The sequence below is a fragment of the Poecilia reticulata genome, chromosome 15, assembly GCF_904066995.2.
Source record: "Poecilia reticulata chromosome 15, P_reticulata-male-v2, whole genome shotgun sequence".
NCBI classification, from domain to species: domain Eukaryota; kingdom Metazoa; phylum Chordata; class Actinopteri; order Cyprinodontiformes; family Poeciliidae; genus Poecilia; species Poecilia reticulata.
In genome coordinates, this window is record NC_088844.1 from 12292543 (window position 1) to 12314120 (window position 21578).

The 21578-nt window shown below is 40.8% G+C and overlaps 1 protein-coding gene across 35 annotated transcripts in view; it reads right to left on the reverse strand.

Annotated features, from left to right (window-relative positions):
* Positions 1 to 20812, reverse strand: part of LOC103476732 (ankyrin-3) — a 92741-nt gene extending 71929 nt beyond the window's left edge. For 10 of the 35 annotated variants that reach the window (XM_081616447.1, XM_081616445.1, XM_081616446.1 and 7 more), the window contains exon 1: positions 20189 to 20812. In XM_081616447.1, coding sequence (XP_081472573.1) covers positions 20189 to 20311 — 123 coding nt within the window. In that variant the 5' untranslated portion in view covers positions 20312 to 20812. The remainder of the gene's footprint in view (positions 1 to 20188) is intronic. The other 25 variants (XM_081616469.1, XM_081616451.1, XM_081616450.1 and 22 more) reach the window with 9 other exon arrangements.
* Positions 20813 to 21578: the final 766 nt, after the last annotated feature.

Consider the following 21578-nt stretch of genomic DNA (forward strand, 5'->3'; position numbering starts at 1 on the left):
ACCAGACGCTACTTCGAGGGCACAGGACCTTGCGGGTCCCCCTCTGCTGTCAACGGGGAGACGTTAACATAGGATTAGGGGCTTTTCCTTCAGCATTAGGGACACCCTCTGTCTCTCCACCAGGCGCACCGCCGCAGTGCACTGAGTGGGAGCCGCACATGGAGAACTCACACCCCCACTGATTGTTCCAGGCACTCAAAGCTACGCCTCAGCACAGCGAGATAGCATCTATAACCATCATGGTGTAGAAGCATGTGCGCAGAGATCCACACGAGCAGCAGAGGGGGAGAAAATGCCGCATTAGTTCTGCATCTAAACTGTACGTTTGATCTTGGGTAATTACACCTGAGGGTGAAAGGTCATCTCATGCCGTCTTACAGGAGGTTCTACAACACTTCGGTGTTCCTCGACTGATTTTTCTGTGGCTATGACAACGCAAAGCTCAGCAACAACTCTGAGTTCTTTAATCTTTGCAGTCTGGCTCATCTGATTACATTACAAGCATTAAAAGTTTATAAAAAAAAAGAAAGGAGTGAAACATCCTTATTCAATAAATTAGAGTTAATTTGTTTCAGTAACTCAATTCTCTAAGTGAAATACATTACATAAAGACTGCTGATGTTTTGATTACTTTTTAAATGATTTTCTGCTTAAATATCAAGAAAACACAGGATTTAAGAATATTGCCATCCATCCATTTTCTTTACACCCTTTGTCCCGTAGTGGGGTCGGGAGGGTTGCTGGTGCCCATCTCCAGCCAACGTTCCAAGCAGGAGGATTTAAGATTAGAATATTGCATCACACCAAAACAATAATAAAAAAAATTTTAATCCTAAAAAAATATGTGGCCTTAATAAAAAATATGTTGAATACTTGCTTAACAAGCAAACCTAATCAGAGCATATATTCTAAGTTCTTAAATATGACTACACCTGTGAGCTATAAACTGTATAAAACTCTAAAATCACTAAGTATATTTTAAGGTCCTATGTTAGAATTGCAAATTCTGACTAATATTTCTCTAAATCCAGTGCTTTAATAAAGTAACCAAACTTTTTTCTGTCTGTGTGTGAGACGGTTATTCCGCAAAAAAACTACGTGCCAGCTATTTGAGATTGAGAAAAGGAGAAATGCAAGAACATTTAAAAAAAATGTTTTATAATACTGGCATTGTTGCGGGTGTATCCCCGTACTTTGAGATGGGAGACAAAACGAGTTTGACGACAGCGGGGCATTTCAAACCGGGGGAGTCCTGGAAGTGAGCTGACGGAGGGAGTGACAGATGCTCTGGACCAGAAGAGGCGAGCGCGACGTGTGATTGGTGGATCACGAGCTCCTTCACGCTAACACCGTCGCGAGCAATCCTCCTCGGGAAAAGCCTGGGTTGCCATAGTTACGAGGGAGGGTTACTGAGGAAAAGGAGGGGATTCAGGCCTGGCTGTGGAAAATCATTTTGGCACAGTTACATCCTGCCTTTTCAAACAATAACGCACGTTTTTGATCCCATGCATCAAATGAGGGGACTTTTTTTTTCTACTTGCATTTCTATTTACAGCAAATGCTTACATTAATCCTGTGAATATGTGAGCATAGTCTATAATTAATGAATGTAATTGCAGTGAGTTGGTTGTACGGTCACTCTTCATGTAACAAATATTACTATAAGGCATACAACCTCTGTAGAACAGGACAGCAGTTACTCTTTTTTCGAGTGATCTTTGACCTTTTCTCTCAAGATCAACCCACACTCTCTCTTATACTCACTTCTCTTCAACTTGACTCTCAGTATTTATTTATTTTTCTTTTTTTTTTACAGTATTTAGATTTGGACTGAGGCTGCCATGAAATAATAATAATAATAAAAAAAATCTGTTGAAATTTAACAGAAAGAAAAATGGCTTCTGGTTATGTGCTTTAGAATGAGAAACCCCAACATCCTCATTCCGCGGAGGAAATCTTGATGTTTATGCTAAACGCAGAAGACAAACACACTCAGAGCGGACAGATATTTGCTGCTCTAGCTGCACAGAGCGGGCTCAAGGACACGGCCCCCCCCCTCACCTGGGACATGAAACCGGCAACGGGTGGTGGGGGAACGGGAGCGAACGGGAGCCGATAGCGCTCGGAGGAAGGGGAGAAATGGGAGACTCGGCAAAGAGAGGAGGGTGTACGATTCATGTCAACTTTTTTACCCAATCTCACCCAGATTCAGTAAAAAAAATTAAAAAAATTGCTATCCAGGTCTTAGTGTTTTACAAGCATGGAATTAGTCTGTAGGTGCACTTTAGAAACATCCTGTTGGCATCAGAAACGGGGAGAACCTGGATGCCCTACTGGATTTCATCCAACCGGCTCGTCAGCTGAACGGGTGAAATCTACACACTTAAGTTTCACGCATCAATATATCTGTCTGTGCAGCAGACTGACCCGTCGTACACAGGTCATTCTACGGAAAGGAGGGGGCAAGTTTATAGGAAGGTTATTGAGAGGACAAACAGGTCAAGACGTAAGCGCACAAGACGAAGGAAAGATTGGGTACACAGTGAAAAGAAGGAGAGAGAGAAATGCACGTTGACGGGAGAGCACAGCGTGTGCACATGATCAAACACAAATACAATCAATATATGTAATAATTTAAATCCGATCCGAAGACTTGGCTGGATTATTGCGCCCCTCTAACCTCGGCCTGATCCCGGTCAGGCTCTGTTACGCAGGCAAACACTGGACTCTGGTGGACAGTCTCCTGCATCACAACTGGAAAACATTGCAGCGATTCCACTGAGACCTCAGCAGTGTCCCAAAAAACCAGGAACCCTCCTGCGACCGAAGCCATCTGTTCCTCGTGTTGTTTTAAGAATAATTTATGTACAAAGTGGTTTTTAGCTTGCTGCTACATTCATTACAAGAGGCGCTATTGTACGTAATTACCAGCACGTTGACAGTGTGACCGTTTGTTTTTGATCCCAGAGATACATCTGCTTGTTTAAAACTCAGGTGGGGGAGTTTTTTTTTTTTTTTTAGCATTTTTAGCTTTTTTTTCTGACTTCCATCTGCATTTGTCTCAAATGACGTGAATTGGGAACATTTTTGACACTGTTCTATCTGCCTCTTTTGTAATTTGTTGATGAAAATGAAGTTAGTTTAATTTGAAAACAAATAATAGAGAAATATTAACATCAGAAACTCTGAGCTCAAATTAGAAATTAGAAATTAAAAAACCGTTTTACTTAGGACTTGCACATTGGTCTGAACATTATGTACAGCAGTTGCACAAATGTTTATTCAAGTCTATCGACCTTTCAAACGGTTTTGTTCATATTTTTGAGAGAGAAATTTGTTTCCAAACAAAAATTTGAGATCTGTATTAGGAAGATTCAGCTAAGAAAAAGATCCTTAACTTTAAAGATAGTTACTTTTACGTAAATATCAATTAGTTTGTCAGAACAGCTTCATCGTCATAAATATTGCATTTCAACAGGAGCGTGTGAGGTCAGTGCTGAGCATTTCTAGCGCAACACAAGTAAAGAAGAAAGGAAATTTCATTTTGATTCCAAGTAATTCAGATATAAATAGTCATAGACAATTAAAATGTAAGAAAAATAGATTAATGCTTTATCTAGAGAACATTCGCTCCTGACGTCTTCAAAGTGACAGAATCTTGCAGAGCAGAAGCAAAGAGTCCCCCGATAAATTATTAAACATGGGGCACAAACACACGATTCCACGCAGCCAGTCGTAAAAGCCTTAATTGAATATTTAATTGCAACAAGGAGGTAAACGCTAACACATATGCACAAAAAAACACATTTAACGCCTGTAGATGATATTAAAAGAAATGTGTCGCAAGTTTGTTTTGTGGCTTCCATCGTAACATTTTATTTTCTCATAAAGCTGTCGATAAAAAGGTCAGGATTACAAAAATGTGTGTTATTTTGGCCACAGAGCAGATCTGAATGAAGCAGAGCGCGCTGAAACTGTTTTCGCCCGGTCCTTGGCAGACAGACAGCACCAGACGAGAGTAAACTACAGGCCATCTGTCCCCTCTGAGCCCCCCTTGGTGTCAACGGAGCGCGCACACACACACACACACACACACGCAAACACACGCACACATTTAACCGCAATCTGGACAAAACTAAAACAAATTTTAGAAGACAATATTTTTATTTCTCCACAATCACCCTTAGACTCGAGACCAAACAGAGAAAACGCTCCATTTAGAACGAAAGAAGCGACATGAGCACGAGAGTTTAGAGGGAATCTTTCTGGATTTATCAAACCATTAGTGGTCAAATAAAAGATCTGGATCAGAAATATATATATATATATATATATATATATATATATATATATATATATATAAGATTAAAAAAAAGCTTTGTCTGTTTCTACCCACAACTCCTTAGGCATCACAGTTTTAGCTTCCCTTGGCTCCTTCTTTAAAAAGAAAGTCCCATTAATCAGTTTATCACATTACTGAAAGTATTTAACTGTAGATGCATCCTTTGATACAAATGATCAGATGTACTTTAAAGGAATGCTATGCTATTCCATTTTAGGCAAGCAAATGTTTATTTTATTATTTGACACTTTATTTGACGGGGTGTGCATAAGACTGACGTGACACTGTCATAAACATGACATAACACCAGTCATGAACATGAAGGAGTCTTTATGAATGTGCCAAATGTGCATTATCTTGTAAATAGTGACACTATGATGCAAATTTGGCACTTTTAATGGACTTTCAATGCAACTTTTAGAGCAACTTTGCATTAAAAGTGTCATTATTTACCGAATGACACTTCATGACAACAGTCATTCACAAAGACTCCTTCATGTTCATAATAGGTGTTATGTCATGTTTATGACAGTGTCACATCAGTCTTATGCACATCCCATCAAATAAGTGTTACCAATGAATTAAATTATTTGTTTATTTCCATTGTACAAAACAAAGTTTACGGGGATAAATGAAACATCTCCAGAATGTGGAAAGTTTTTTCAATCCGATTAATCAATTGATCATCAGAATAATGGACAGAATAATCAGTTTTTTTCATTTTTTTTAATCATTAGTTGCTAGAACAATGTTAGTAGATTGCTGTCTCTCAAAATCTGCCTTTCTGCTCGGCACACAGTCGGCTGTTAGGTGCTGAAGCAGCAAGCTGCCCCCAAGGCATCGCAAAGTAATAGACTGTTGAATAGGGAGCCATAAATCCATAACAGCAGGACTCAACCAACAGGAGAGGCATTGAGCAGACTGAGTAAAGAAATTTATTTTATTTTTTTATTTTTTTCCCCCTTATGAAGCACTAACCTCGACAGCTGCTGAGTATTTAGTATCAATGAAAACGTGTTTTAGCCAGTTAGATTATCCCTGGGATCTACTTAGATGTTTAATAGAAAGCAGAGGAAGCTCAGCCAATAAAGATGCCATAACTGAAGCTCACAAGCAATCCCAGAGGCCACTGGAGGTCAAGAGGTCAGCCGGGTCAAGCATGGCCTCCGGAAGGATTTCAATACATTTAAGAAGACAGAGCAGCAGGGGGGCCTTTCGGTCCGTCTGCTTTGAGCAGCTAATTTAGATAAATAACCGACAGGTGAAGAAGAATCGATGGAAATGTATAAAACAAAAAGCAGAAAATAGAAAAATTCTCTCTGTTGCTTCAGTCCGAGTCAGATTGTGTTTGTAAAGAAATCCCTTTCTTTCTTTTTTTTTCTTTTGCCCGAGCTTTGTTTAGCTCAGGATCCAGAAATCAATAGAGACAGAGAGAGAGAGAGAGAGAGAGAGAGAGAGAGAGAGAGAGAGAGAGGATGCAGGGTGATCCACAGCTGATTTCTCCTCGTGTCTTTGAGTTCAGTTTGGGCGGCTATTTTTTCTCTGTAGGACTCTGCGATGGGAATCTGACACACTGGTGTAATACAGTAACCAAAAACTTGTGCTTTACACTTTGGGGACAGTTTGCCAGATTTCTTGAGTCAAAGTCAGAAAGTTTTGCAGCCGGTCTAAAGAACAGAAAATTATCTAAGTGGATAAAAGGCAAAACAAGTCGAGTGTAGAAGTTATCAGTTCTGTCCCGATGATCTCACAAATGTCCCAAGAACAAGCGCTTCTCTTCGTTAACCCGTGTGCTGCTCTCCTTTTTATTTGCTGCAATCATTTATTATTCTCTGTTTACACATTAAATCCTGAAATATTAAGATAACAAGGTTTGGCTTTGCACTTTTGGGAATATTTGGCTTAGAAATGTCAGCTTTAATAATAAAAAGTTCAAAACTTTTTGTGCCAGATATTGAATGCAGTTTTATTCAACAGCCATGTTACATGACAACAAAACATCATTTTTAAGATAAATATATATATATATATATATATATATGTATATATATATATATATATATATAAATAAATAAAAAGAAGGTTTTAAAAGCAAAGATGAGGACAGCCTCTCACAGAAATATTCACACTCTTTGACTTCTGTCACATTTAGTGGTGGTACTGGTTGTATTTTTGACCTTGATGTATCTTTTGAGGATTTTAGACGAGCGTAAATCAGTTTTTTACTGTTAGCAACATGGATTATGAATTCAAACTTTCGTAGAAGAAAAAATATGAAAAGTTTGGTGTGGTTTTGTATTCAGTGCCACCCGAGTCAGTGCTTGCGAGATCTGCCCTTTCACTGCTAGCATAGCTGCAGTTGTTTTGGCGTATGTTTAAGTTTAGTGTGAATACTTCCAAGAGGCAATTTGTTAGTTTTCAGTCATATATAGAGTTATTTCCTTCTGCCACAAAAAACCTGCTTAGTAAAACAAACTATTTAGATGAAAAGAAATAGACAAAATAAAGTTCTGTTATTTGTTGTTGAATAAGACATCATCATGTCTTAAAGCCAACAGATCTAACTCAAACTGAAACAGTCAAAGCAGTGTTGAATTTTGATGAGCTATGTGAAGAGTAAAAGTTATACATTTTAATGCCGTTTCCCAGGGTAACCGAGAAGCCGCAGATGGGTGGAGCTTCTCTCAACGCATCACATCAACGACACGTCTGTCGCTGGACTGAGAACTCGATGAAACACTGTGGTTTGCATGTTACCGTGCAGCTGTCAGACCGGGTAAAAGGAAAACAGCCGGTAGATGGCTGCTGGCAGCTCAAACACAGCCTACATGTCCTGCACAGCAAACCATATTTTATTGCGGGCGGCAGCACTTTTACTTTACAGTCCTGTTGTAGCACTAAATCTGACCCTGAAAAGCTTCCCTAACGTCCATCCTTCCGTCCATCCCACACAGCTAAAGCCGACTGTTTACAAAGTCCCCGGTAATGTGTGCTGTTACATGCCCACACCAACACTTCAGCAAACTCTGCAAAGCGTCACAGGTACACACACACACACGCACACACAGAGACACTCTGTGATTTTGCCTACCGTGGTACGTATAGATGCTCTGTCCAGTTGTGCCAAGGTCGCAGCTGAGCAGAGAGACTAACAACCTATAATAAGACACACAACCTTGACTGATGGGGACATTCAGTTTACTTGGCTGAAGCAGTGAACACAGTCGCAGAGTCCTCTGCTCCTCACAGCTCTGAATCACTTTGTCAGTTTTTGTCCTTTGCTTTTGCCTGCTCTTCAGCTTGGGTTTCCCTCTCTCTTTTGTCCGGATTTTTTGCCTTTTTAGTCGGTTTTCTCTGGGATTTTGTGCAACAGTTCACAGATAGGCAAAATGCACAAACCAGAGAGTTTAGCTGATGTAATTATCTGAGTAAGAATAAAAAAAACTTTATAAATATTGCTTGTTTGAATTGCTGCTTAACTTGACATAAAATAGTGGCACTGAGTTTAAACTGAATCAATCTACTTCCCAGTTTTATCTTTGTCTTTTTACCATTAATCTGAAGGTCAACTATGACAAAGATGTAAAGTCTTCGTTTCTGTTTGTCATCATCTATCTAATCTAAAAACACCTGCACTTTCAGTTTTTAGGACAAACCAACATCTTGTACTTTGATGCACTTTTTAGCTCTTGCTAGATATCAGTTAAATGTTATGAATAATTGCTTTGAAACATAAATAGGAAAAATCATGTAATTCTTTTCATAAGTCATCTTCTGCTGGATTTTAATTTAATACCTGTTGGTACAGTTTAGAATGAAAAAGTAATCTTTATCTCAGAAAAAGCTTAATCTCTACTGACAGGCTACATTTTTACAAATCTTCACATTTTGGCTGCAAAGAGACAAATCCATTCATCTTTTCTTCATATTTTATGTGTCATAGTAATTACAAAACTCTATTTTTACAGGTTCTACCTTGAAGAAAACCAAAAGTCTGAACTATTCAGGAAAAGCCTGACTGGTGCATCACTAGTTATCACAGGTGTCGGCTCCAGACTTCCATCCCACCTGCTTCATTTAGATAGTCTAACAAAAACAAATCATTATTTATGCAGAAACCAAAAAAATGGAAAAGCTGTGCAGACATTTCACTGTTAATAATAACAACACACATATTTAATAAAACTGTATTTGTTTATGAAAGGATTAAACTTGGTTTATTTTCTACAATATTTTTCATTTGGTGTCTACTTGGACATTTCTGCTAAAATGTATTTATTTTTTCCAAACTGATCAACTCAGCAACTCGTGTTTTGCACGTCACTGGTTATGGTTGGTGGCTGTCCGGAGGGAAGGTCTCTGAAAAGTTAAAGGTGCCATGAGGGTGTCACACGCCGCTGACAGCCTCTCACACGGCAGACACAAACACACACACACACACACGCGCACACGCAGAGAAACGTATTCTGCTGTGTGACAGCAACCCAGTCAGCAGCAACACCACCAGTAACCTGACTTGTGCTGCTGCATCTCAGAGCATCACATCACGCCTTCCAGTCTGACAGTTAGCAAAGTGTGCAATTAGTCAGAACATTTATGAGCAAAGCAGTTTTAATACTCCAACCCCCCGCTCATCCTTGCAGGGTTGCTGGTTGTCTGTCTCCAGCAGCCATTGGGCGAAAGCCAAGGTTCACCCTACACAAGTTACCAGTCCATCACAAGAGCGATTTATTTTCCAGCACTCAGCTGACCTAACAGTCATGTTTTTATTTTTCAATGGGAGGAAGCAGGAGTACCCAGAACAGCCTGAAGGTATTGAAATTAAACCCAAACAATGAACCAGACTATTGGGATCATGGCTGACTCCTCTGGATTTTTCCCATGGTGTCACAAATGATGTGCTTGAGGTGTTCAAATATATCCACAAGCACGCCTCCGCTTAATTAAAATGTTGTGAGTTGTCCTATCAGCAACTTTGCAAAGTCATGACATCAACACTCAAACTTTTTAAAAACGGTTTAAAGGCGCAGTAATCAGCGGATGTGAAGGTCAGTGAAAAGGTCAGTGTGCTTCAATGTCTGACAGCCGGGGGAAAAGAACATGTCTTTTTCTTCGTTGTATGTCAATATGTGGCTCTATTCTGCCTAAATATTTGTTTTCTGGAAAACAAGGTCAGCAAAGTGAAAGCAGATACCTTAGTAATGTTGCATCTTTTTGGCATCAGCGGTGTGAAACAATCTGAGCTCTCATTACCACTACGCGATGATACAGAGATCAGATGGATTTGCAAACAGAATATAGGGTGTCTCTGACTCAGGCTGCTCTCAAAGTAGCGGCCGGGTACAGAACCAAAAAATGTATGGACGCAAGACCGTCAACGTGGAAATGCACATTGTCGATGGAGCAGGGTGGAAGTTGCTGTGGATCCGTTCTATTTTTAACACGCATGTTTGCGAGAGCCGAACAGACGAGGAAGGATCAGCGACATGAGACACATCAAATATCAAGAAACAGAGATGGAAACGTGATCTATTACATGGATTATGAGAAATAAGCATGACTCAGTGATGTTGGAAAGCGCAGGCTGATGTGCTGGTAATGACTCGATTGCTGAGAAAGGGCAGGTTAAGTTTCACCATCATCATCATCATCAGATGATAAATGCCATTGCTGTTGCTTTGTCTCTGAGAGACAAAATCTTATTCTTTTTTCTTCTTTTAGATTTTCAGTTATTGTTTTTCTTCATATGTGTGCACGCTTACCGATTGTGTTAAGTATTTCAAACTGCCTTGTCGATTTTAGTTGCAGATATGTGAGAAGGAACGCAATCCCAGACGGACAGGAAACGGTCAGGGGAAAACATTACTCACAATGACACACAAAAACCTGTTTGTGCACGCGTCACCGAAGGTCAGGGGGTTTAATCAAAAAGAATAACTGTGCAAAGATAACCCTACGTCATGCTAAAACCACACAGAAACATTATTTTATTGCTGCAAATTTTATGATTCTGGTATAACTTCATAAAGCGTTTTGAAGAAAAAAAAAATAGAAAGAAAAACAGATAAAAATAGCGATGCTAACTGCTAACTGCAAAGGAATGAGCATGGCAGCACATGGCAGAAGGATCGAAGGGAGTCAGACAGCCAAGGTTTTTTTCTTCTTTTTTTTCCCCCCACAAACTTCTGTCTTGCTATTCTTCAGTATTCAGCTGGTGACTCAACCAGGACAGTGCTGTGGGCGCAGCTGGATGTCTTGTTTGAGGATGATCCAGGACAGGCAATATCGGAGCGAGAGAGATAAAAAATCTTCATCCTTCAGGGAGATACTGAGCTTCACCTAGAAGCACAATCGAAGGCGAAGCAGGTTTGTGTTTTTCGACTCTTAAAGCACATCCTTCACAAGGATATGCACTTTGGTCTTTTTTTCCTGCACAGTCCTTGAGGTCATACAAGGAAAAAAAATCTTGAGGCAATAGCGGGAAAACCACGCAGTCATCTTTAAAGTGAATCTTTTACTTTACATTTCTCCTCACTCGTAAGATTCGGAGAACCTGAAGGGAAGAGGCAGAGGACAGAAAAGCTGGATCACGTTTAGAAGGATTGGCTTAGTAACTGACATCACCAGGAGGCTGGGAATAAAAACAATCCATCTATAAAGCCGCCATACTTACACACTTGACATTAAGAGAACAGACAACCAAAACCTCAACATGTTGTCAGTACACCAGAGCACACATGCAAAGATGCCTGTGAATAATTTAGCATCAAATACAAGATGGAAGGAACGCTCTTCTGTTCAGGCTTTGGTTGCATATCATCGCAACCAAAGATTGCAGTGATACGCAGCTGTATATAGAGTATTATGTTGTCTAAAGGTCTATCTTTTCCATGATCTCACACATAGCCATCCAGAGTGAAAGAATACCAACACCACCTCGCAGCTACAAGTAACCTTTTCCTAGCAGTCAGTTTTCTGCTGGATCACAACATTTTGTGCATGCTTGATTTACAAATTTACTCTAGAAGCCAAAAGACGATCGAAGCTTTCCAGTTCCCTCTGCAAGTCTTCAATGCCGCAAGATATTTCATGTTCAGTGCTTGGTTTTCCCAATTTATCTCATCTATTAAGGTGGTGGTGAGTAGTTAAAAAGTAGAACAAGTTGAGTTTTGCCTTGAGACTGCATAAGGTATATAGAACCCAAGCTAATGTAAAAGCTCACATTTCCATCTGCTTAAACAACACAAACTTGAACGTCCACATAAAGACGTCTATAGATGCCTGAATGTGGTTGAAAGGATTCTGGGGTTGATAAAATGGCCTAGCTTCTATTGTTTTTGTTTAATCTCAATCAGGGGGGTTGTATCCCTGGCTGTCAGTTTGTAGGCGAATGGAAAGGGGCAAAAAGATTTTCTCTACGCATGAAATGAGGCATATTTCTATTACCGAGGGAACCCTCTGCATGCACCGTCCTCCCATGGTGGCCCCCCGTTTCCTTTCTCCCTTTTGCCAACGTTTTCCTCTCCCTGCCCCCATTCGAGGGAGCTAACCGTGAAGCGCCGTGATTACCATCGATCCGTCCGAACACAGTCCATTTCCTCGGCTCCTGAGCCTCTGAGCTCCACGCCCTAGCACAGCAGCCACGAGGCCAAGACCACATGCTTTTGTCCTTGTCAAAAGAGCCAGACCTGCTTGGTTTTTTTTGTTTGTTTTCCAGAGCTGTCGCACAGATGTGGCAGCATGCACCGATCTGATAAGTGCACTACTTAAAATACATCCGGGGCAACAAAAATCAAAGAATGTGACAAAAACTGATGGCCGGATGAATGTGGTTTATCGGTGCTCATCACGGTGGAGTGGCAGGTGGTTAAGTGGAGAATGGAAGAGATGGCAGCAGTGGGAGTGGGGGGCGAACAAACGAAAGTAATTATCAACCCGTACAGGCGTGAGTCCCAGGGGTCAAAGGAGGGGTTGCATGTGTTAGTGAGAAAGAGAGAGAAAAAGAGAGAGCGAGAGAGAGAGAGAAGCAAGGCAGCATTATTTCAATTAGAGAAGCGTTATCTGCGTGTGGATGAGGAACACCTGCCGTACGCGCACAGACAACAGCACATCCACGCAGGCTTGTGACGCAACATTTGGCTCTTTTACGAGCTTGATGGAACATGTCTACTGATGGTGCCCAGCGGAGCATTACCGGGTACGACGGAGAGAGGTGGGGGCATTGAAACGAGCTGCGGCAGACCTCATTATGGAAGTGCACAACAAATATAATACAACATTTAGGAATTAGTAGATGGCACTGCATCTTTAAGCAGAGAAAGGAATAAGGTTTTTTTTCTTTTGTTTGTGGTGTCTCTGGTTTGTTAGTGTGACGTATATTCCTCTCTGCAAGTCCAGATGTATTTAATTATCTTAAAAAACTTAAAAATGACAGGAATTTATGCTGGCCTTTTGTGACATTATGAATTTTTGTCATGCTCACCCTGTTGTGACAGAGTTTTTTTTTTTTTTTTGTCTTGTCCACTTGGGTATAACTTTCCACATATTACTTTTGTTCATAGAAGATTTGCTCAGCAGAACGTAGCCACAGAAAATTTGCTCTCACACTTATGTATGTCATAAACTTCGAAACTCGTTCATTTTTTAAAATTTTTTATTTGGATCGTTTAAGATACAAGAAACTAAACTGTTCATCAAGAGGATATTCAGCTCAAAAACTCGAAACTACCAGGGTCGTTTTAATCCGAACATCTCATTTCCAAAACAATGTCTCTGTCGTGTTATAAATGCCTTTTTCTCATTCGTGTAAATCCATTTTCGTTAGGATATTAAATGAGATGACTCCAAGTGGATTTTTTTTTGCTGTGGACAGTGATTATCTCTGTGGGTAATTATTGACGTGTCAGATGTGAATTCATGTCCTGTCCTTTTAAACAGGACATCACGTCAGCACTTGCGTCCAGGAAGCACGAGGCGCGCTGATGGTTTGTCGGAGTGGCAAGAAAGACACTGATCACCTTCAAATGACATTTAGGCTTATAATCCTGCTCTCCCGCTAATTCTCTTTCGTTTCTTCTTGTCTCTACCTCTATCCTTGCTGTCAAGCACACGCACACGCACACGCACACACACACACACACGCACACACACACACACACACACACACCCACACACACACACACGCATACACACACGGCATCAAGTCATTTCTTCCTCTCTACTTTTCCACATCTGTCGCTCCGTCTCACCGTGGGATTCTTCAGCACAGAGGGACACTGTTGAGCTCTGAAAGCAAATCAGATTTTATATTTTGAACAGAGGGGAATCCCAATGTCACAAACGACAAAATCTTCACATGCACAGTTACAGACTCCACGCAACATGTCATCACTGCCTTCTCATACCACAAACACACCATCCCCCCTCCAACAGCAGCAGCTGTCTGTAAAGACCCTTGAATTGGATCAATAATTAGAACAATCCTTATTGCATGTTTTCATTTCCCTTTAGAGACCGGAGATGTGGAGGTGCAGACAGGACACGGGATGCTCTGCTGCACAGTCTGGGATTCCTACTGGCTTTTGGACACATGCACTATAGCAGTTACCATGACAATGGACATGTCACGGAAATGGATAGAATATGGTTGAGGAGGAAACTTTTGCAGTTGGGAATGTCATACTTCAACAACAAAACAAACAAAAAAAAGTTCAACACTGGAAGCATCTCGCCCTGCGACAAACTGACGACCTGTCCAGGGTGACCCCGCCTCTCGCTGGGAACGTTAGCTGGAGATGGGTACCAGCAACCCTCCCGACCTCACTAAGGGACAAGGGTATAAAGAAAATGGATGGATGGATGGATGGATGGATGGATGGATGGATGGATGGATGGATGGATGGATGGATGGATGGATGGATGGATGGATGGATGGATGGATGGATGGATGGATGGATGGATGGATGGATGGATGGATGGATGGATGGATGGATGGATGGATGGATTTCCTAAGATGAAGCAAAGCTTCGGTTCTTTGGCTATAAAGATATTGGTCTATAAACTCAAGCAGCAAAACTGGGTTTGAGTCGCCGCTTTGTCTTCCTAGGACCCAAAACAAAAGTCGCTGCTGTCGAAGAACGACCTCGAGAAGTTAACAGCGATTGTTAATGTCGGACTTGAACAACTGTGAAACTGAAAGTGACGCTCCATCACAGGTCAAATCTGTAGGAGTTTTAAGGATAAAGATTCTTAAATTTCAAAAACACTGTAGGAGGAAGACAAGTACAGGAGACAAACACAGGAGACAAGTAAACCCCTCTGAAGAGCGAGCATCAACTAACGACAAAAATAAAAATCTAAATAGTCGTAGCAATGCTCCATTCTGCAATGCAACACCAAGATGTTCCATCATGGTTTACAACAAAAAGCAAGATCAATTCGAAATCAAATCAGTAAAACTCATATAACCTACAAAACTAGCTTTTCAACTTGTTTTGCTTTTTGTTGTAAACCATGATGGAACATCTTGGTGTTGCATTGCAGAATGGAGCATTGCTACGACTATTTAGATTTTTATTTTTGTCGTTAGTTGATGCTCGCTCTTCAGAGGGGTTTACTTGTCTCCTGTATGCCTGCAGAAAATCCACTGAACCATTTTGGGTAACACTTTATTTGAAGGGGGGTGAATAAGACTGACATGACACTGTCATAAACACCTGTCATGAACATGAATAAGTCTTCATGAATATTTATGACTGTTGTCATAAAGCGTCATTCGGTAAATTATGACACTTTTAATACAAAGTTGACATTCAAAATGTCTTTGTTATAACGACTTGACATTAACCAAGAAATCATTACTGTTTAAACTTTACCTTTAATAACATAAAGTTACCTAATTTTTAAAGTGCAATCAGTAATACTTTTATAACAAATTTATATCAGTAATGATTTCTTGGTTAATGTCAAGTTGTCATAACAAAGACATTCTGAATAAAGTCAACTTTGTATTAAAAGTGTCATAATTTACCGAATGACGCTTTATGACAACAGTCATAAATATTCATGAAGGCTTATTCATGTTCCTGACATGTTATGTCATGTTTACGACAGTGTCATGTCAGTCTTATTCACCCCCCTTCAAATAAAGTGTTACCCCATAGGGTGATAAAACTGTTCCCAGATCATTTTGCAAAAACAAAGCAAAACTAAATAGCTTAGAATGGAAACAAACCCCAAAGAGAATCAAAGGGAATGAAACGGACGCCATACGGGGGTCTGCAAAACAACCATGTCATCCAACACAACTGCTACGTTATTGGCTGTCAAAGTGAGTACAAACTGTGCTCACTGTCTGCTTAAGCTTACACTTTATTGGAACCAAATGACCAAAACCTTTTCAAGACTTTTAACATGAATTTTATTTAGGGTCATGTGGCATTTTTGCTTAAAGAAATGGTTTTGAATTCAACAAATGAATTCATCTCTGCTGAAAAAACAAATATGTTTCTGTTTTTCCCCTCTATGCTGCCCTTAAATGCTAACAATCTCTCCTCACTCGATTCTCACTCTAGCCAGTGGCCATCTTGATAGTAAAAACACTTAGCAATACAAAGAGGAGTTCCTGGTGCCAGCGCAATTAACTGAGGCACGCATGAGCTTCTGAATTCATTAACCTCCATATTTGATGGGCTGATGGTAGGGGACAAGGGCAGGGAAGAGGTGGAGGCAGGAAGGAGGGTCGCAATGCATATGAGAGAAATATGATGGAAGGGAGGCAGACGGAGGAATGAAAGAAAAATTAAGGACATAAAAGACGCATTTATTTTATGCATAAAGAGCATAAGGAACATTTTCCTCTTTTAGTTTTTCCTCTCAGGGTAAGAAAAATCCCAGCCTTGCCACATTCCCTCAGGGCCGAACTCAAAGTGCAGCATTAAGCTAAAGTACTGTTTCGACGCTGCTATTTGTCTGGTGGCATTTATTTAATGCTCTCTACGTTGGATTTACTGATGAGATAGACTTTTAAAAAAAGGTGATAATAATAAATAATAGCAACATTCACAACTGATGAGAGGGACATCTTAAAGTTGTCAGAAGGTTGAAAGCATCATCTCGCCGTTTTACAATCGAAGGTGAATGGAAGCGTCTCTGTTCGTACGTCTTATTAGAGGAATAACTAGTACTGTCCCAAAGCATGTTCTCAGTTCTGGGAAACCTTGTAAAACTGGGGCACATCAGGAGGAAAATTATGCTCTGCTCTGTCTTTGTCTGCCTGCGTCTGTGGGAATCCACTGGGAGACCCCGGCTTTGGAATAATGACACCGAAGCTAAAGCATGTTGGAGAATTCATGGAACGAAGGGACAGGGATTTCCCGTTCAGATAACAGGAAGGCCGACAGAACAGTATGTTTCAGTGCAACAGAACGTCGCAGGCTGACCTGAAAATTTGGATAGGTGCGTCTATAAATGTAAGACAGCAGAAATACGCAGTATTGCCGTTCTATTTTGGGGGTCATTTCTAACAGCTAACATTGTCTTTGTTGGAAACATTTGATACTAGTAAGGCTACAAGCATAAAGCTAAAAGCTCAGTTTAACTTTATTTTACAAAGTGGTACTTTACATAATGAATTTACTCCAGAAAGAAAAAGAAAATATACAAAAGAAAATCTGCACTCTTAATATCCATTCAACCTTTTACACCAATAAAAGTCACACTGCTACTGCACATATTTCTAGTCATTTGTGTCAAAGAGTTGACGTAAATTCAACTTTTTATTGCAATAGCTCAATCTTACAGTTTAAAAAGTAGAAAAATACAGCATTTAATTCGAATCAATTTCTTTCTGTCAGTTTCTAGGACTGTCCACGTAGGACTCCATGACTTTAAGTTTCCTTGGTATCAAAACGTGTTGAAATACCTTTAGCCATTAGTCACCAGACTGAAAGAGGAGGACCGGGATTTATTTTTGATGCCATGAGGATCATAGGGAAGGTAAAAAATCTCCAAAGCTTACAGTCATCAGGCGTTTTCAATCGGCAATTCTCAACACCTAAATCTTCTTAAAAAAAAATATTATAAACAATTGTTCACATATCTTTACCGCGAACGTGTACATGCCTCAAAGCGTACAACTGAATTGAACTATGATTCTGTCAAAACGCAGTTTGACTTTCTAACATTCTGCATGCAGTAATCAGCCTGATGGTGACTAATGCAGCTCTACATTTACAAGTGTCCTCCATGCAAAGTTTTCTACCTGCTCTGACGTCTAAATATAGAGACTGTAGGAGCGGTGGAAAGCAGTGACTCAAAGCAGTTTGTTGTACAAGTTTGCGGCAATATCACTCTGCAGCAATATCAAGTTGCATAATAGAAGAAATGCAATCATAATGTAATTTTTTTAAATATATTTTTTTTCCATTCGTCAAACTTGCTAAGTTTGTATTTAAACTTAATCGTTAATCTCAAATTAAGTTATTAGTTGTAATTTGCAATTTATTGGCTGTAATGTAATAAGCTTTATGCATGTCTCGTTTGTGCTTGGCCTCCGTGATGCTGACAATGCTTAGTCAGTCAGGACTCTAAAGACAAAAGGAGAGCTGGAAGGCCGGAGGTAGCGAGTTTAGAAGTAAGGGCATCCAAAGAATAAACCGAAATCAGTGAAAAACTCAAGTTACTTTCTGCGTCATACTCAAAAGCACAGTGTAAAAACAGAAAAGAATTTTATTGAAGGAGGATGTTTTGTCTCTTTGCATCATTATATCATCCCAGCAGGGGTCAAACTGAATCACTATTGGTATAAAAGCTCACAAATAGGAACCAAGCAGAACATTGGAGCTGAGCTACAAGTTTGGAACCTGAAAAAGTAAAATAGGCAAATATACATTAAAAACAACAAGAACTGATGACTGTCGTAAACGGAACGCATCTAATCCATAAAACAGACTCCTTGCCTCTCCTCTCCGTCTCTGACTGTCGTTCTCGTCTATGAAACATGACCCTACATTAAGACAACCACCTGAAATGCTGATCTTCACCTCAGACGTGTGAAAAGCGAGTAGGTTCTCTCGCATGTGGATCGCGTTTTAACGGGTTTGCGTCACAAAGAAAGCCGCTACTTTCCTCGAGCGTATTCGCAATCTTTTCCCCGTTTCTGAAAGATTTGTCAATGACGGCTCACTCCTTGCATATGGGAAGGTCAAATAACATTGCCAGCAGCATAATTCAAAACCAGGCACCCATGGGCACAAAGTACACCGTTATTGGATTGATCCCTCACGGTCAAATGTGCCACTATCAATATGGGGGATGCAGCAAATGCTTTCGGAAATAGTCGCAGGACAGCTGATACACACGTATTTGTGCTTTTAGAAGTTCAACGCTTAACGTTTACTGTAATCCCGTCGACCGTCTCTTTGTTTCGGGAGAAGTTTTTGCGCTTTGCCCAAAGTTCGAGAGCCGACATGTAAGAGAGGCGGATGGCCAGAGATACACGTGCATTTCACTTCCCGTCATACGAAAAAGCTTAGTCATCAATAAATCAGTCGAGTATGCATTATACATGGCTGTCTCTGCATCCGAGGGCGTGCACACACACACACACATACACACACACGCACACACACACACACACACGAGACTCCACAATGAAACTGACTGAAGCCAAACAAAAATCATAAAAGCAGCAGTTATTCACATCTCGTGTTTCTGCCGTCCATTCAGCGAACATGCAAACGCACGTTCTTTAGAGAGCAGAGTGAGCAGATCACATGTGCTCAGTGGTGTACTTCAGCAAAAAAAAAAAAAGAAAAGAAAATGACGGTAAATGATGAGAGCTGGAGGACGGCAAGGAAACAAAAGCTTGAGAGTTCAACAGTAGTAGTGAAGTTATCATGTGTGGACAGGTGGTAAGATTTTTAGAAATCTATCAATTGGTTAAAAAACTGAAATCAGTCAATTTTTCCACAGATTTTAGTCTCTACATGTGTTGAACCAGCAGTTTGCACTTTGAGTTTAATGAGACTCTGACAAAGATTAGGGACATTTGGGTTTGAGATGATAGAAGTGTGGATAGTCTTCTGCTTCCATCATCTTTTTGTTAAGAGTCAAAACTTCATCTTTTTTCTTTTTGTTATAGCCCTGGAGAAAACCCAGACTTGGTCAATTTCTCCTTGATTTATTCTGATCGATGATCGGCAGATCAAATACTGAAAGGACCAGATTTTTTTTCCTGATTAACCACATTTATTGAAAGTAAAAATTTCCACAATCTTCAGTCCATCACCTGCACCACCTGGGTGATGCAGGTTTCTGCAGTTTTTTTCTTATGTTTAAAAAAAAAAATATGACAAAGTCTTTTCTCTTTCAAAGGATGTAGGTTTAAAAAAGAAATGTCAGAAAGGTCACAATCGGAATCCACTGGTCAGATCGCAAAGAAAACCAGAAACCGGCATAAGCCAGAGAAAAAAATTAAATAAAAAACCTGATCACTGCACCTCCAATAGTTTTGACATTGAGTTACGCAGCAACATTTAATGCACCTGCTCTCACGAAAGAGTTATTATAACACATGTAGCACACATAATTAGGCAGCCAGCAGCAAATAATACACTTACAAGAGCACATCCATGAATAAACACACGTGAGTCCTCCAAACCTCTCCGAGGGAGCTTAATGAGCACACACACGCACACACACGACGCACACGCACACACACACTTACACGGCGCTACGCTCCAGCGACACAGAGAGAGCAGAACAGATGAAGCCACCAGCAGCCAGCCAGCCAGCCAGCCTGACCAGGCGGCCAGCCCGACCAGGCGGCCAGCCCTCGCCTGTTACCTTTCTCTTTTGTTCCCGGGACGACGCTCTCCTGCTCTTCCTCCGCTTCTCCTTCTCGTCCTCTATTGCATTCACATCCACTTCCCCCCGATTCTTCTTCAGCTGGGAGGCCGCGTGAGCCATGATAGGTAGTGAAAAAAGACGGGAAAAGCACCACACACTGCACACGCGCACCTCACCTGAAATCCCAGAGAAGTTCAGGGGCTTGCTGGTGGCAAAAAACAAAACCGGGACCTCAGAGGAAAAAATCGGGGTAGAAAAGGAAAGGGGGGGAAAGGGAAGAAAAATGCCCTCCTTGAAAAGGAGAATGGGGAAGAGTAGGGGTTATTATAATAATAATTCTAATTTGTTTTTTGCAAGTATGAAAGTAAATCCTGTGTGTCCTCTTTTCTTTTAGTTGTTGCTCTGCTCTTTTCAAAGTGATGGAGTGATGGGAGAGAAGAGGCAGCTGCTTCTCCTCGTCTCCTCTTCCTCCTCTTCTTCTTCCTCCTCCTCCTCCTCCTCGTGTATCCTCCGCTGGCAGTGTGAGAGGAGCATGTCCAGGAGAGGTGAGGACAAACCGGGTGGAGAGAGAAGAGACGCGAGCATCACCAGCACAGAGGTGGATGGGAGGAGAAAGACGGTGGGAGGAGGGAGGGGTACAAGGGGAGTGGTTTCCACGGTAACAACGCTCCCTTTTTTTTTTTTTTTTACACCATTCTTTGAAATTGACATTATTGCTGTTTTTTTGTTTTTTTTTCCTTCAGCCAGGCTAGCAATAAACGTATTTGTCCAGAGTCTGAGAGGGAAGAACGTATGAAAGGGATGCAAAATAAACAAAACAACAAAACAATAACATGTGAGTGGTAGTAAGTGTATGAATGAACCAAAGGCGTTAGTGCTTCTAGGAGTGGGAAGGAGGTGGGGGAGCAACAGTAGTGTGTGCTACGAACCCCACAGATTACAAGGTGGAGGTGACCAAGTAACGGGACGGGGGGGAGGGGGGAACACGCAGAGGACACGGGTGAAAAAGACCGAATGGATGCAAATGGATAAAAAAAAGCCAGCTGGAGTCTGTCTTGTTTGAACCATTCGAATATTCAAAATAAGAAATGTTACTAGAAATGCACCGATCCAGCTTTAACCTTGGCTGATACCCAAACACGTTTCTCTAGAGTCCGGTTGTGTGCACTTCCACTTTTCTCACACGCACACAAAAGAAAGAATGTGCTGCAGGTTCTTTGTTAAAGACGGTAGCTTTGATTTAACGGAAAATGAAGGAATTTGGAGACTAGTCACAGTTAGACTTGTCTAATTTTTAATGAATTAATTACAGGAAAGGCTGCAGGTGATTGTTTTTGTAGTCTGCAAATAATGGATGCATGAGGAGAATAGAGAAACATATCAGATA